This window comes from Colletotrichum scovillei (assembly GCF_011075155.1).
Source record: "Colletotrichum scovillei strain TJNH1 chromosome Unknown Contig00004, whole genome shotgun sequence".
Taxonomy (NCBI): Eukaryota; Fungi; Ascomycota; class Sordariomycetes; order Glomerellales; family Glomerellaceae; genus Colletotrichum; species Colletotrichum scovillei.
In genome coordinates this window covers 2931883-2947257 of record NW_023336262.1, presented here as the reverse complement: position 1 = coordinate 2947257, position 15375 = coordinate 2931883, and the positions used below count along the sequence as shown (strand labels likewise).

Here is a 15375-nt window from a genome sequence, read left to right as displayed (position 1 = left end):
TTTCAAGGGCAACATCTTCAACCGTATATATATACAACGCGCTTGTAGAAACCACATTCGCATCTGTACAAATTCCTCATAGGGGATGTTTGTCTTGAATCCAGACCTGTTGGCGATCAAAGCCATCCAATCAAAATCACCTTTTTCCATCCTTTTTAAACCAACTTGACAAAAGGGGGGTATCATAACGCCTGGCCGTTCACCATCCATGCTTATCCCATATCCAAACATAGTCGCAAAGTGTCAATCACAATGCCATGTGCGCCACCAAACCCGTACCAAAGTAGCTAAATAACCCCTCAATCTCTCAAATGCCGTACCTCGTAAAACACTCCTCCCGATGCGTCTCAAGACAATCCAAAGCGCAAACCCTCGTCCCGCACTTCATACACTTCACCCGGCCCCAATACCCGCACACCTCGCAGAAACTCCGCTCAGGATACCGCGTATCGTCGTCGCCCCACTCGGCCCTCGCGTCCCAGAAACTCAACATCGGCCGCGAGAGCAGCCACTTGAGCTCCTCGTCCGTCGGCATCGCAGGCACCCGCGACACGAGCAGCGGATCGTCGTCGCCGGGATGCGGCGCGGGGCCCGGTTTATCGTAGGGCGTCAGCACCGGGCCTGTCGCCGTCGCGGAGTCCTCTTGCGTTTCTGCTGCCGGCGCGGGCGTCATCTCGACGTCCTCCGGTTCCGCTGGCGTCTTTGGCGTCGATGTCTTGGAGCGCTTGGCGGCGTTGCGCTTGGTGTGCTGGTTCGGATGGGGCGGTTTATTGGCCGGTTTGGCTGTGTGCTGGTTCGGGTGCGGCGCCGGCGTGTTTCCGGCGTGGGAGAGGAGGGCGAGGTGGTCGTCGCAGTGGTTGTGGAAGGTCTTTTGGGATTGGAGGATTTTGCGAATCGCTGGCGTGCTCTTGTTCTGGCCTGTGATTCCGTCAAGTCGTCGTTAGTTTGGCCGTCGCATTGCGCTTCACTACGTCGGCCCCCTACAGCGTATTGCGAGGCATGGGGTAATGGGGACAGGCGTACCTCTCGAGGCCTTGGCCGGGATGGGTATCGAGGCATCGCGTCCACCGTCGCGGTCCAGCTGCTCGAGCTCCTTGCGGATCTTGGCTTCTTGGCGGACGGTGAGGTCTGAGGCGGTTGGGTTCGCCTTGCTTCGAGCGGCGCGCTTACGGTTCGCGGGCTGGAGGGCGGCGGCGGCCGGGTTAAGGCCCGTATCGGGAACGTAAGCCCATCCCGGGGCGTTTGTGACTTTGCTGCTGGCGAGCTCGTAGACACCAAAATTATTCATGTCGAGGTTGGAGATGTTGCGGCAGGGTTTTTGGAGAGGGTGGAGGAGTGTGGTGGTTTGACTTGGAGCTCTCTGGGTTCTGGAGTCTCTGAGCTTGAACTTTTTTGTAGCGAATCAGAAGAGACGACGTTGAGTGGCTGATTATTGGCCAATGAGAGTGTGTTGGTTACAGACGAGCACCTAGCGGAGAGCTTCCCCAGGTTGTACGTTGAGACCTCGGTAACTAATACTTTACTCGTATTCAAGCAATTGACACTTAGGTACACAATGGATAACAAATTGATAGTTTGATCAACTTTGAAAGGAATCCTAACGCCGTGACAAGTTCCATGCGCTCAGAAGCCGACAAGTGCCGAATGCGCCCATGAGCCGCATTCCCGAACCCCCTTCAGTGGATCATGAAGCCACTCCCCAGAGTCCCAGACAATCCCCAGCAAAAGCCGGCTGGTCGACCGCGCCATTCTGGCCAATAGGATACTCTCAATGGCGTCCCGGCTAATCCCGCCCTCTGTGCTCTCGCTGGTCCGGCGCAGGCGGACGCGGTACCTGACTGAGGTACCTCACTGCAGCCGTGCAGCGCCGCAGCGCCGCCTTAGAGAGGTAAACGACGTAACACGGCTGGGACAGAGCTTCCAGGTTCCCGCCCAAGTTAACCGCACCTCGCCCCCAGAGCACCGACCCGACCGACCTCATCGAACCTGGTCTACGCCATCTCCAAACCCCATAACTTCCACCACCACCACCACAAAACACAACATCATCAGCACGCAAGCCGACCGAGCTCCATTCCCTCCTCATTTCCACACTCCGCGTCCAATTCCGACCGGGTCGCCTTCCATTTCCTCCCGCCGACAGAGCATCCATCCTCCCTCTCTAGCCGAGCTCCACGCACGACATCACCCGAAAACCACAATGGCCTCCCGCATCGTCACCCGCGCCCTCCCCCGCGCCTCCGGCCTCCCTCTCCGCGCCGCCCGCAACTTTCAGACCTCATCTCCCCTGCGCGACGCCGTCGCCGCGCCCCTGCCGGCCCGGAAACCCGTCGGTGCTTTCCGTGGAGGGTATGTCTTGAGCTCCTCTGCCCCGGAGGCAGCTGTCCTGCATCTCGTCCACGAGACCAATTAGGTCTCGTGAGGGTTTTGGGATGCCGGCCGCCACCACTTCATGACCGCATAGAGAGAGATGATGATATCTTTGCTAACGAATCAAACCTCAAACAGTCTGTTCGGTTTCTTCCTCGGCAGCTCCCTCGCCGGCGCCGGTGTCTACTCCTACATCCTCCAAGAATACAAGACCTCCAACGAGCTCCTGACAGAGGACATTTACGTGCGTCATTGTATCTCATTATCTACCTTCCTGCCTCCTCGAGGTTCCTCGCGTCCATCGCCCTGGTCTCTCCCACATCCTTGAGTGGTTCTGGGCGTGGTGTTCTTTGCGTCGTGTGCGCTGCTCCGGAACGCTTCCCGGCGCTGCCTCGCTTCTCCTGCTCTCCCAATATCCCAGCAATACCACATATCTCCGCGACGAACACTACACGAACATTCAATGAGCTAACCCGATCGTATTCCTCCAGGCACTCCAAGCCGCCGTCCAGCGCGTGACCAAGTACGTTGAGGTATTGGAAGAGAAGATGGACGCCATCGAGCGCAAGAGGAAGTAAACAGAGATGTCGCAACGTTGAAAAGGGGAACAAGGAGGATGCGAGTGTAACGAGGACGCGAGATGCCGAGGGGCACGCCGTGGTAATGGACGGTGAGGTTTTTCGAGGCGAAGTCAGCACAAAAAAAGCAGCACAGCACAATGGTTACGACCGGAAATTTTCCAAACAACGTCCGATTTCTTACTCTTTCCTGCGTGAGGTTCCTTCGATTCAGTGGTATGGTTTATGAATCGTGTCGTGGAGATCGAGGTCGAAGAGCTCGTGTATATCAAAGACTGTAATAATATGCTTACAAGGCGTGGGAGTTTCTGCAAGGACGTGTCTAAAGTGTCCCCCCAAGAGTGACTTCTCTTTACAGTCCGAGTCGTGTTCACTCAGCCGCTCTCGCTCAAGCTCAAGGCACGACCGAGACAGCCACCCGAGCTTACGGCAGCCAAGAATCTGAGAATGGCCATTTCGAGGAGCGACATTTCCATGATGTTGTTGGCTCACCTCTTCTTCAAGTCTACCGTCTTCGGATAAAAGGCTCTGGCGCAGTCTGTTCAGGTGCCCTCCCTCAATTAAATACGACAAGCAAGTTTCAAGAACCTCAGGTTTCTCAGGTTGTGTTTCTTTTCTCGTCTTCCATTCTTGCTTCGTCTTTGTAATCAGTCTTGATGTTCCAATAATGATGAATACGGTTTTATACTCAATCTGCCATCTCTCATTGAACTTGCGCCATTCAAGTGTGAACGTGGATTGCCATTCGTGAGCATGCCGACCGACACTTGGAGTGTGACGGGCTGGCGCAGCTTGAAGCATAAGACCTGCAGTTCCACTCCTTTCTGCCCTGCTCTCGTATCCGTTTCTTGACTTTCACGTTGCCTGGATTTCTGATAGAAAAGTTGGCGAAGCAAATACGACCTGAGGCACCTTGATGAAAGTTCACGCAGATAATACCTGATAGTCTAATTTACCGTATCCCTCCGCCTCACTCTATAATCTCAAGTATGTACGTCCGCAGCAAACCCAAAGGATGATAACGAGTGTAATGAACTGCTCTAGACTTGTAAGCATACCAGAATTGAAAGTTAAGAGGGTAAGAAAAGCCTCTTATGTAGCTGGGAATATTCTAAACGCAGATATACAGGACACAGATGCGCATCACATCAAGATACTTGGAGGATAATACATCGATTCGATGAGCTACATATTGACGTTATGAAAAGGGCAGAGTTTCTGTACGACACTCCAAAAGCCGCTACCGCTTCGCATCCAGAACATGCGGCTCCGACGTAACTCGTTTTCAAGAAAAGGAGAAAGGCGTAGCGAAAACGCTACTACAACCCTCCAAGGCACACATCCTTTCCCTTCTCCCCGAAGCTCTTGTGATGCTTCACCACGATCAGCATAAAAGACTGGCACACGGAGAATCTTTGGTAGCAGCATACGCACCACGGCTCAAAGTCTCAATGTCGCACAATCTACCTACTGTCAATCTATGTCCAATACTACGCTTCAACACACTGCCGAGCAAGCTCGGTGGAGCCAGTGAATTTTTCGCTGGAAATTTGAATCGTTGCCTCTTGGTAACGACTATCACCACAATTGTCAAGGGACGTCAATCTTTTTGCAGCCATTGATAAGGCAAATCTTCCAGAAGAGTACTTCTGCGTGTGTGATGAATGAGAATGATCGAGTCCTGCTGGAATGAGATATTTGTGTGAAGGCCAAGGGCAAGATAGCATCGGAAGTTGCGGTATAAAGAACGGCTATGCTGGGGAGCTTGTAAACCAGGACGTCCAAGGAGTAGGGCGGAATTCTTGGACGAAGACTACCTCTTTGCAAGTGTTAGGTCGGTGTGATGCGCGCCTCTCAGTCTTGCGTCGTGTGGCTCTCAACAGACAACATATTAATTCACGGAACGTCAAAAAGCCAAGTAGAGTCACCGAGATTTCAGGTCACGATTTACGCAGTAGAGGAGAAACTTTAGACATGTGCTCGAATTTCATAACGTTAATTTACCCGCAGACCATAATGCAAAGAGTCGACCTAACGCGCAAGAGGTATATAGTCCCTATCCCATGGGACGTCCCAAAGTGTCATTTCATAGTGAACCCAGAATTCTTTTACAACTCGTCGTGAGCATCCTCCTTGGCCTTCTCGGTCTCCTTGGCCTTCTCAGCCTCCTTCTCGGTGGCAGCAGGGGCGGCCTGGCTCTCCTCGGCGCCCTCCTCCTTGACAGAGACCTCGGCCTTGTACTTGCCGTTCTCCTTGACGAACTCGATCAGGTCCTCGATGGAGCGGGAGCCGGAGTAGGTGACGGCGGCATCCTTGTTGCCTGCGGGGTAGAGCTTGATGGTGGGGAAGCCCTGGATCTCATCGGGAACGTCGTTGGCAGTAGCGTCAACCTTGGCGATGACGACCTTGTCCTTGAACTCAGACTTCTGGTACAGCTCACCAAGCTCCTCGTACTTGGGGGCCAGAGCCTTGCAGTGACCGCACCAGGGGGCGTAGAACTCAATCAGGACATCCTTCTTGTCATCAAGGACAACCTGCTCGTAGTTCTTGGCGACAACGACAGTGACGGGGCCGTCGTTGGACTCAGGGATGGGCTCGGACTTGATGCTGGGCTTCATCTTGCCGGAAGAGAACTCCTCAACGAACTTGGCGATCTCATCGTGGGTGATCTTCTTCTCCTGGTCAAAGGGGAACTTCTGATTCTTGACGGTCTCCTGGATGGCGAAAGAGGGGAACTTGTCGGTGGCGAGGTTGAGGTTGCCGGCGTGAGCACCGAACGCCTTGGCGTCGATGGTAGCGAAGTTGATCTTGCCGCGGTACTTCTCAGCGATGGGCTTCAGGGCGGCGCCAAGCTCCTCACGCTCCTCGGGGGTCTCGGCGAAGATGTAGGCGAGGGGAAGGCCAGCGGACATGTAGCCGGAGTAGGTCTCGGGGCCGACCTCACCGATCAAGGGAGTGGCGGCGGTCTGGGCGAAGGTCTCAATGGCCTCAGCGTCGAACTTCTCAGTGAAGGTGGCCTTGCCCTCATCGAAAGACTTGTAGAGGACAATGGCAGGGGCCTTGATGCCCTCAGCCTCAGCAACAGCGGCGTCGTTGACGCCACCGAAGAGGTAGGTGTCGCGGAGCTTCTCAGCGACCTTGGTGAAGGTCTCGTTGGAGGCCTTGTCAGCGGCGTCGATGTAGGCGACGAGGACGACCTTGTCGGCGGTCTTGAACTCCTCAAGGGTGTCCTTGGTGAGGATGGAGACGGCGGGCAGGGACTGCTTCACCATGTAGGAGGTGATGGCAGCAGCCTTGCGCTGGCCAGAGTAGGGAGAGACGTTGTCGGGGCCACGGAAGACCTTGAGGGTGGGGTAGCCCTCAACGCCGTACTCCTGGCAGAGATCGGACTCCTCAGTGCAGTCGACCTTGACGAGCTTGATGTTCTTCTCCTTAAGGGAGGTGGCAGCCTCCTCGTACTCGGGAGCGAGAGCCTTGCAGTGACCGCACCAGGGAGCGAAGACTAGACGTCGACGATCAGTATTTATTCGACTCGAGGGTAGCTAGGCAAAGGAGGGAGACTCACACTCAGCGAGGACGAGGTCGTTGGTCTTGATGAAGTCGGCGAAGTCATCCTTCTTCAACTGGGCAACATCGGAGGCGGAAACCGCAGCAGCGGCGGCCAAAAGGCCAAGGGCAACACGCTTGCAGAACATCTTGATCTTGCGAGGAGGAGAAATGTTAGCTTTGGTACGAGCGATTGGTGATGCTATTGCGGAGAGTCTTGATGGTGGACGAATTGTAGAAAGAAGGATTGGGGGCTCTGTCCAGCTTCAGGAGAGGCAGAGCTGTGTAGATTTGGCGGTGGTGGCGACCGTCTGTTGCTACCTCATGCAACCGATGAAGCTTGGTGATAGCTTGGGGAGTAAGTGAAGTGTTGAGAGGAAGCTTACCTTTCTTTGATCTGAAGAATGAACAGTGAAGAAAGAAAGAAAAAAGTACACTCGTGGAGAAGGCGAGGCTGTCAAGTCTAACTTCAGACCGGAGTGAATGGGGAAGGCTTTGGTCTTAAGTAGAGGGTGGAAGAGGTTCTGGAGAAAGATTCCGGATTTCTAAAGGGCAATTGAGAACAGGTGTCCCTTTTTCCAGGAACCGCCCGTCAGCTCATGCATTCACTCAGGCGGCTGCAGTGTCTGTGGTGGATGAGTGGATGGGGGAACGCCCCTCTCCTCTTTTTGGGCTAAGTTCCTATAAGTCTTTCCAGCAGTAATCATGCAGGAGAAGGACATTAGGCGGGCAAGAATATACTTACCCCAATCCACAGGCGGGCCCGTGCCTCCTTAGGTAGGTACCTTACCTTGCGGTTGTGAGGGGCAAACTCGCTTTCACTCCCCTCCCTTTCAGGCACTCCCCCCACCGTTCGACCGCTAGGAACACCAACTTACGGTGAATTGATAATCAAGCCAGGCTGACCAGCGGCGGTTTGAAGGTGAAGCTGAGCTAAGGTAGGAACGGTTACCTATCCTTTTTTGCCGTGGAGAGTATCCGTAAGCTCAGTTTGCCATCGTTACCTTATGTACCTGGGCCTTCTACCTTGGCATCACCCTTATTTCTGCCTACGCCAAAGTCCCCTTTCAAGTCTCCGCCAGTGCATGAAGAAGTTGTTAGAGCTCCACGATCCGCTTGTCAGCAGTCCTCCGAGGCTGAGAGCCTCAAGGGCGTAAAAAGAAGCCGGGGGGCAAATGCGCTCGGAGGCCATTGTCCTTGACAGCCCCCCTTTCCATACGTTCCGCCTTATGCCTGGGCGGTCTGAGACAGATAGGACATCGTTGATCGAGGAATGGCTTTCAACATGGCACAAGCACTGGCGATGGCACAGGCACCATGGACCTTGAGGCAGGCCAGATACGTCTTCTCTACGACCTCCATCCCATGTCCTCCCAGTTCCAGCCCGGACCAGCTCACTGCGCGCCAGGCTCGGGTTGGTTCAATTGCGACGGAAGTATGTGGTGGTGGTGGTGGTCTCGTTCCTTTTCCGTTTGTGTCTCTTGGTCCTTCCTCTATGGCGAAAGGAATGCAACGCAGACACAGCCAACAATGGGGTCCGTATGTCTTGGGGGCGGCAAGGTTCCTAACATCCCAAAGGACACATTTCCACGTTTTGCCGTGTACAAGTTACAACAAGCTCTTCGGTGTATGTATTTGGGGTTGCAAGCTTGTCCATTCCAGCACAAGGATCACCCTCTTGCCATTGGATCTGGTGGTGGGATTTTAACGTCTCCACCACCCGCCAAGCTGCCCTGCCGGCTCGAGATCCATCGGCAATGCTACCGTGGAGCGGATCACTAAACCAGATCTGGCCACTTTCGGCAGCTTCTTATTTGGTGCTTCGACTCGCAGTCCGACAAAAGAGTGGAGGTGGCTGCTGCGAGAAGCTCCAGCCACCCATTATTGCTCACGACGCAAGCTGCTCTACTGGATACCGTGGTCAAACCTCCCAGCCTCATTTCCAGGGTCCAACATGGAAATTATCGACGCAAACCATAATCGCACCTGCGATGCTGCATCTGGACTTGCTGTGGGGTTTGAGTTGGGCGTTGCCGGCAACCACGGCAACACTTTGAAGTAACGGCAGATCTATTCAGAAGAAGAGATAGGGACTTGGAAACCCACGAACTCGACCAGGAACACTTACATCGGCAAACGCGTTTCGTTATTTCGCCTCTACGGAAGAACTCCCAGAATGCTACTCCGTCCTGCCCATTTGCTTCGCTGCCTACAAAGTGGAACCGTGTCCCGAACAACGCAGCGGCTGACATGCTCCGTGTCGCCCCAAACTCTCCATCTCATCTTTGCCTCCGACCCGGCCGCTCCGCCGCAAGTGGGGTCTTGTTGAAGAAGCTTTAAGAATCCGTCTCATGGTTTGTGCTATGTAAATGGTCAGACAAGACACATGCTGGCTGGAGCGCCGTCGTCGGCATCGTATTCCAATTTCCGTATATTACCTCGCAAACCATTTGTCGCGTTACTGAGTCGTTCAACGATCAATGAGGCTGAAAAGCGAAAAGGACAGATGTCACTCATCTACCTTACCCAGCAGAGAACGTGAGCATAGTATCCTATTCGCATCGTCTGTCGAATTTCGCCCAGGAAATTGCTCACCACATGAACCTACTGATCCTCAAGAGGATTACCTAAACAGGCAAGTGCCACTACATGGCAAGCCAATCAAGTCATCGTGTCCTCAAAGTTGTCAGGTTCAGCGACTCAACTGTTAATCACCCCTTCGATTTTCATGGATCTAGATGCGTACGATCTACGAATAGACAATCCAAAGTCTGTATGGTCGTTTGTCTGTCGTTCTTGAGGTCTGAAAGCTACATCTATCATCGTGCACGGATGACAGATGACGATGAATATCTGTTGCAACCTCCCAGGGTTAGTTCTGTCTTCTTACACGGGCCGGCCTCAACTAGGTGGTAGGTTTGCTTGCAGGACTGGCAAGAGACCGTCCATGGTTCCAGATGGACTCGGATAGCAACCTGAATCGCCTTCCCTTTCAACATCTCATCTCGCTAGCCACGATCATGTCCAAATCTGAGCCGAATACTCTGAGAACGCGACTTTTCACATTGCACTTTCAAGCAAAGGCCTGCTCCTCCTCCATATAAATACGTAATTGGGTAAAGAGGCTCCCTTTGAGACAAGATGAGGGACGTACTTCGAGGAGTGCCTTCCTTGTGGCTTCAAATCATCGCGAGGTAGGTGCTCTGTCGCGGTGGCGAACCAGATGAGTATACCTGCCTTTACGGCATCGTCGTCCCTTCCTACTTTGACTTCGCGAAGAAGTCAAGGTCAACTGACGTCCACTCCGCTGCCAACTCTGCCCAAATGTTTGCTCGACACAATGCCCAAACATGCCACCCTGCTGGCCTCAACATAGCTTCATGTCGACTCTTTAGGATCTCTCTTTCAGTGCCCGACGATTTTGCTGTGTCTGTTAAGTAGAGATACTTCATATTACCATCTACCCGTGCCACGACTTGGTCAAAGCCTCTCCGAATGGAAAACATCCACGCTCAACGTCGTTCCGCCAGCCATGGCTCGCTTCGCAGCAGCTACAAGTCCCACGCTCGACCACCCATTGGATATGGTCTACCACGTCGACCATTGAGAAGCGTCAACGAGAATGCTAGTTTACTTCCGTCGCCCGGTCCTCTTGAGAGCATGCTCAAGACCACAACGGAAACAGGCGACATAGGCATCTTCAGCATCAAGCCAATAGCTCCAGCGGCCACAACACACCAATGCGCAAGATCACGGACTGGACTCGATGTTAACACAATCTTCAGATCTGAGTCTCGTGCCAGCCATCGGACCATCTCTGGAGCCGGCCGTCGATGGAACAGCTCTGACAGAGACACCAATTCAGAAATCATCTCCATGTATGGCTCAGAAGGCCCTCCGACCTCCTTCTCTAGCTCATTCTCTCCCAAAATCGATGGGCCGTACCAGCGTTCATACTCCCTGACCACATGTGGTTCTCGGAAATTGTCCAGTAAGAAGTCATCTGGTACTCTCCAAAGCCATTCGAGTAGCGGCATCTTGCAACGACCACGCTCCCCGTTTCCCTACCCGACTCGACTGAAACGGCCCGGAGTTCGGCCATCTTCGCCGGCTCTCACGGAGAATGGACTTGTTGACTACAGTAGGATGGTCGAAATAGATCGAATCTCATATGTAAGCATTCATAGCCCTCCACAAAGTGTAGCGTAACAGGAGCTCATCATTTATCAGAGGACTGTGCATGGCTCGTATAAGCCAACCTTTCCACAACCGCAACGATTTGGTCCTTCCAATGCGTTTCCCGGCGGCATCAACCAATCCATGCCGTCTCTACCGCATTCCAATTCTTTCGTGTCGCCTACCGGATCCGCTCTTGGGTATCGTGAGTACCATTACCCGTGGGGTAACGAGCTTGCGAGCAGACCACGACGACCATCCACGGATCATAGTGCGAGATCCTCAAGCCTGACCTCGGTCATTGAGATGTACTACAGATCACCCTCAAACTCGGAACCCAATCTGTCACGCGCAATTCGCCCCGCAGGATCTTTCTACTACGACTACACCGAAGCTTTTGAAACCCCGGAACGCCAAACAGATCCTCGGGATTCTACCTTGGCGCTGCCTTTAGCTCCGATTCCTCAGCGAGCATCGAGCCTTACCAGAGCCTTGGTACTTCGAGACGAAACGAAGGCTCGTCTTGATGCTGTCGTCGACATATCTGTGAAAGACTCGAGCGATTCGTCCGGTGATGATTGTCGAGCCTTGGCCAAGAAACCTGCCAATGACATAGAAACGTTACCTTCTCAGCGCTTGAGCTCCAGAACCACTCCTCCAATGCTGGAACAATTCCCGTTCGAGGTTGATGGGACATCGGCTTCTCGCCCTGTCGATGTTGATAACGATTTGAACATGTCTGTACATTGTTCACAGACCGTCGATACTGCAACTTTCCAGCAATCTCAAACGACTCCAAAGCCTCAAAACATCGGACATAACAATGTCGAAGATGAAGAAAACGCGGAAGACTATGCCAACACGTCTCGAGGCCATGAGCAAGGGAATGAAGGCCACACAACGGAAGCCAACGCTGATACTTCCCATCCCGCTGTGGAGCATACAACGGGGCATACAACGGGGGCACCGTCTGAATCCCATTTCAAGAGTGCGGACGAAATCATTTCAGGCCCCAACGAACCCAGCACGTTGCGATTAGAGCTGCTCAATCGAGATCGGCTATCCAGAAGAGCCCCGTCCCACAGTGGCCTCGCGGCGCTTCTCCGCTCGAGTTTACGCCATTCAGTTGAACCTGGCCTATCCGACCTTGCGGCTTTGGTCTCGTCATTCGAGCGTATTGCTAGGTCACCCTTCATGAGCAAGGATGAAGACCCGACTGGGCTTCACGAGGTTGATGCAGATGAGTCGAAAGACCTCAAAGCTGAAATGGAGCATAATCACCCCCTGGAGGGGGGGAATATGGTGAATGAGTTTGAAGCAAACGGCGCAACCCATCCTGACCTTCAGTGGAGGCCTTTCTTCAGAGGCCATCGCAGAAACCGAGCCCTTGCTCGAATCAGCACAGCAAGTCTCCGAAGTCATACAGCACCACCAGCCTCCAAAGCGGACAATCTTCTACTCTCCTCGACCCCCATTCCTACGAACCATTACTTGAGTACAAGCAGCAGTGTCCCGCACTTGATGAAGGCATTGCCATCCCTCCCCAAGGAAGCGCAAGCTCAACTGAGACGAGTGTCAGGGGCCTCTGGGGACGATTTGCGATTTCCAGTCAAGTTTTCACCCTTTCAGCTCGAAATCCTTGCAACTCCACGGTCGAGTCCTAGAATTACTGCGCATTCCGATGTGGAAGACCATGAGTCTTTCCGGGCGAGCATTGAGCATGAAGTGATTCAACCCAGAAGAGAGCACAAACAGGCGGGCCATGATGCACCGAGTCCGAAAATGAAAGTGACTGTGGTTCCAAGCCCATCGAAGCAAAAACTTCGACTCAAAGCGTCTCGACTGGCCTTGAATGTGGACACAATTCCAGAAGACCAGAACGGCACAGTCAGACGTCGCTCCAGTGTCAAACAGAGCATACTTGCCGACTTACCGGCTCACCAGGCCAAGGACCTATTCACTCCAGTACGCCATGAGGAACGCCAAGGCAGCATGGCTTACCGGCGAAAAGGAAGACGATATGTACAGCTCACACCAAGTGACGGGGAAAATCTACCGGCCCGTGTCTCTCCAACAGCAAGGTACTCCAGAGATGGGCACCTGCATGAACGCGACATCCCTCTGGCGCACCCAGTTGACACGAACCTCTATAGGTTGAGTGCGTCCCCTGATGGATTTGATCTCAGTGATTCTCGGAGCTTCAGCTCTGATTTAACTTTTTTCCGGCCGAGGATCCTCAAGAAAAAGCTGTCGAATCTCAGACTTCGCCTCACCAAGTCGCGTTTGAACCTTCGAGAGCGTGTAAACAAGCGCACTGGCAGGCGACCCCAACCAACCGGTCTGACCGGCTCGAAGAACTCTGACGCGACAGTTGTACATAGTGAATGGGCCACGGCCACCCCGGGTCATTCGAAGCAAGTACGAAGGAGGATGAAGAGATGGGTCCGGCAAGCTGTCTCCATCTGTGTCAAGGGCCGGCGAAACGAAAGCGAAATCATTTCTTAACTGTCAAAGAGAAAATGTTGGAGTCATTATTATCGTCATTGGGTGCGTTTCTTGCTTTTGATTTTCAAGAACATGAATTCTTTGGGAAAAAGACTTGTAGCTGTTTTGGGAGGGGTATGAGCGAGGTGATGGATCCGGGCCAGAGTAGATGATACGTGCGGTTGGTTGGGACGTAATGGGTGATGGCGGGTTTGTTGAGAACGAGACATCGTGAAGTGGCTTGACCAGATCAGGGCCAGACTCACGGAATCAATAAAATGCGATATGATTTAACACATTTCGTTGTGATTAGAAGGCGCTAAGCGAGAATTGGAGGGCTTGCATCATGATGCTGACCTTACCATATCATGTACGGCCATATACGGGATACATGACGGAGGGGCTGATTGACCATGAAGGTTCTCGTGGCTTCATACCCGGCCATCACAAAACCGAGCTATCCCCACGGGAATCTGTCGATGTGAAGGTTTCCTCGGTACATACTGTCCGCGCGACCACCGTACATTCGTTAAGGTACTCCACCATACCGCTCGTTCAACCGACATTCGTTAGAACCTATCGTGATACAAATCATAAAGTCGTCTCAAGACTTGGACATTCGCTACACATTGCCATTCGTTTCATCAATAGCTAGCTACACCTATAGCTTTGCCATCAGGCACACCAGTAGCTTCGTCGATAGCTTCACCTTCGGCTTTACTACCCAACTCCCTATCGACGGCTTCCTCAGCGTCACATATAGCTACATCAAACTTCCAACTGTAGCTGAATCAGCTTCAAACACCAGCTCCTTCGACGGTTCCAGGGGAAATAGCACTACCGACCTCCATCAAGCCTCACCGACCGGACTCGGAGCGTAGCCCAGCAAAACCATTCCATTCACACTATCGTTCCCCTTCTCTGACTCCCGCAAACCAATCCCCAAAAAAGCCCGACAATGATCTCCTCCCTGTCAGAGATGAAGGACCTCAGGTCCCCCCTAGACCGTCTTCCCCTAGTCATCCAACATCCTTCCTTCTTCGAGAATCCGACTCAACACCTCTCGTCGTCGCGGTCGTCTTCAGCGGCGGGGAACCATACCTGTCTCGACGGGGACCAACTCTTCCACCTGGAATATAGACAAAAGTACATTGTCAACGACCGCCGCAATGGTGCGGATGCGGATGACGCCGTAGAGCGCAAGGATAGCGTCATGACCGATATTGCCGACGCAGATGACTCTCTCGATAAGACGTCTCTGTCTGTGTCACCGCAGTCATTGTCGTCGGTTTACTCGTCCGAGTCAGGCGGTGGTGGTGAAGAGCGGACCAAGGTGACGATGACGGTCCGCAAGTTGGTGAGGGAGTTTGATGAGGAGGGAGAGAGTAGCACCGCGCCCTCCGAGGAGGAGAAGAAGAAGGCCGAGGAGATGGAGATGGAGAAGCGTAAGAAGGAGAGGGAGATCAGACAGAAGGAGATGGAGAAGCAGCAGAAGAAGATTGACAAGAAGAGGAAGAAGAGGGACTCCGTGGCGTTGGTGTCTGTTAGTCCGTGGGGCGGCGACGCTCGATGGGTGAATGGGGGACGAGGGGGTAGTAGGGATGGAGGCCACGACACTCCCGGTATCTTTCTTCAACCCGAGACTCCTCGGCACTCGCCCCCGACGCCGAGTTATCCCCTTGGCGTGTTCCCGCCCGAGCCGAAGAAGAGCAAAGAAGAGAAGAAGGCGAAGAAGGAAGAGGAAGAGGCTGAGAAGGAAGAGCTCCTGGTGCTGCCCAAGGTACCGTGGTGCCACCAGAGCGGCGGGTGCCGCCAGAAGCGCGGACGCCGGAGGAGGAAGATAGCCAGGTTCGCGGCGCGGTCGGTCGATTTGCTGCGTCGGCTATTCGGCGGGAAGGGCGGGGAGAAGGAGGACAAGAAAGGGAAGGGGAGGGCGAGGTGTCGGATCTGTGGCGATGAGTTGGGGTTTGCGGTTGAGCTGGCGGAGTGGCAAGAGGATAGAGAGTTGGGCTCTGCTGCTGCTGCTGCTGTCGTGGGCAAGGAGTCGTCGAGCGGCTCTTGTGGACAAAAGTTGGAAGCGGACTCGGGCAGGAAGGACATGGAACGAACCGAGGCTGATATCACAGCGGTGGCGGAGTGTGAATCACGTTCGACGTTGGCGACTATTCGGCTCACAAAGATCCCAGAGGCGTGGTGGACCACGATGTAGATGGCTTTGAAT

At 53.6% G+C, this 15375-nt stretch overlaps 5 protein-coding genes across 5 annotated transcripts; 3 read left to right on the top strand and 2 right to left on the bottom strand.

Moving 5' to 3' along the window:
- Window positions 1-307: 307 nt before the first annotated feature.
- Window positions 308-1288, bottom strand: HER10_EVM0000970 (HIT zinc finger; the record flags this gene model as incomplete). The annotated part of the gene is made up of 2 exons (XM_035470734.1): window positions 308-918; window positions 1024-1288. 2 exons carry the CDS (start codon window positions 1286-1288, stop codon window positions 308-310), a joined length of 876 nt encoding a protein of 291 aa, XP_035334614.1.
- Window positions 1289-1955: 667 nt separating this feature from the next.
- On the top strand, window positions 1956-3444 carry HER10_EVM0007633 (uncharacterized protein). The gene is made up of 3 exons (XM_035477185.1): window positions 1956-2349; window positions 2509-2614; window positions 2862-3444. Exons 1-3 carry the CDS (start codon window positions 2201-2203, stop codon window positions 2946-2948), a joined length of 342 nt encoding a protein of 113 aa, XP_035335099.1. The 5' UTR covers window positions 1956-2200; the 3' UTR covers window positions 2949-3444.
- A 1478-nt stretch (window positions 3445-4922) lies between these two features.
- Window positions 4923-7020, bottom strand: HER10_EVM0003298 (protein disulfide-isomerase). Its single transcript, XM_035472980.1, has 2 exons — window positions 6514-7020; window positions 4923-6450 (listed from the first exon to the last, which is right to left on the bottom strand). The coding sequence occupies exons 1-2, from the start codon at window positions 6641-6643 to the stop codon at window positions 5057-5059; spliced, it is 1524 nt and encodes a 507-aa protein (XP_035334793.1). The 5' UTR covers window positions 6644-7020; the 3' UTR covers window positions 4923-5056.
- A 2969-nt stretch (window positions 7021-9989) lies between these two features.
- On the top strand, window positions 9990-13175 carry HER10_EVM0012881 (uncharacterized protein; the record flags this gene model as incomplete). The annotated part of the gene is made up of 2 exons (XM_035482261.1): window positions 9990-10667; window positions 10725-13175. The coding sequence occupies 2 exons, from the start codon at window positions 9990-9992 to the stop codon at window positions 13173-13175; spliced, it is 3129 nt and encodes a 1042-aa protein (XP_035335490.1).
- A 937-nt stretch (window positions 13176-14112) lies between these two features.
- Window positions 14113-15363, top strand: HER10_EVM0003319 (uncharacterized protein; the record flags this gene model as incomplete). The annotated part of the gene is made up of 1 exon (XM_035473000.1): window positions 14113-15363. One exon carries the CDS (start codon window positions 14113-14115, stop codon window positions 15361-15363), a length of 1251 nt encoding a protein of 416 aa, XP_035334794.1.
- Between the last annotated feature and the right edge of the window lie 12 nt (window positions 15364-15375).

What these genes read in the sequence shown, in the direction of transcription:
- HER10_EVM0003298 (XM_035472980.1), bottom strand. Translation starts at nt 6,643, where the DNA reads ATGTTCTGCAAGCGTGTTGCCCTTGGCCTTTTGGCCGCCGCTGCTGCG. An exon ending in CGACCTCGTCCTCGCTGAGT is followed by an intron (nt 6,451 to 6,513) that starts GTGAGTCTCCCT and finishes GTCGACGTCTAG; the next exon opens with TCTTCGCTCCCTGGTGCGGT.
- HER10_EVM0007633 (XM_035477185.1), top strand. Translation starts at nt 2,201, where the DNA reads ATGGCCTCCCGCATCGTCACCCGCGCCCTCCCCCGCGCCTCCGGCCTC. An exon ending in GTCGGTGCTTTCCGTGGAGG is followed by an intron (nt 2,350 to 2,508) that starts GTATGTCTTGAG and finishes AACCTCAAACAG; the next exon opens with TCTGTTCGGTTTCTTCCTCG. An exon ending in TCCTGACAGAGGACATTTAC is followed by an intron (nt 2,615 to 2,861) that starts GTGCGTCATTGT and finishes GTATTCCTCCAG; the next exon opens with GCACTCCAAGCCGCCGTCCA.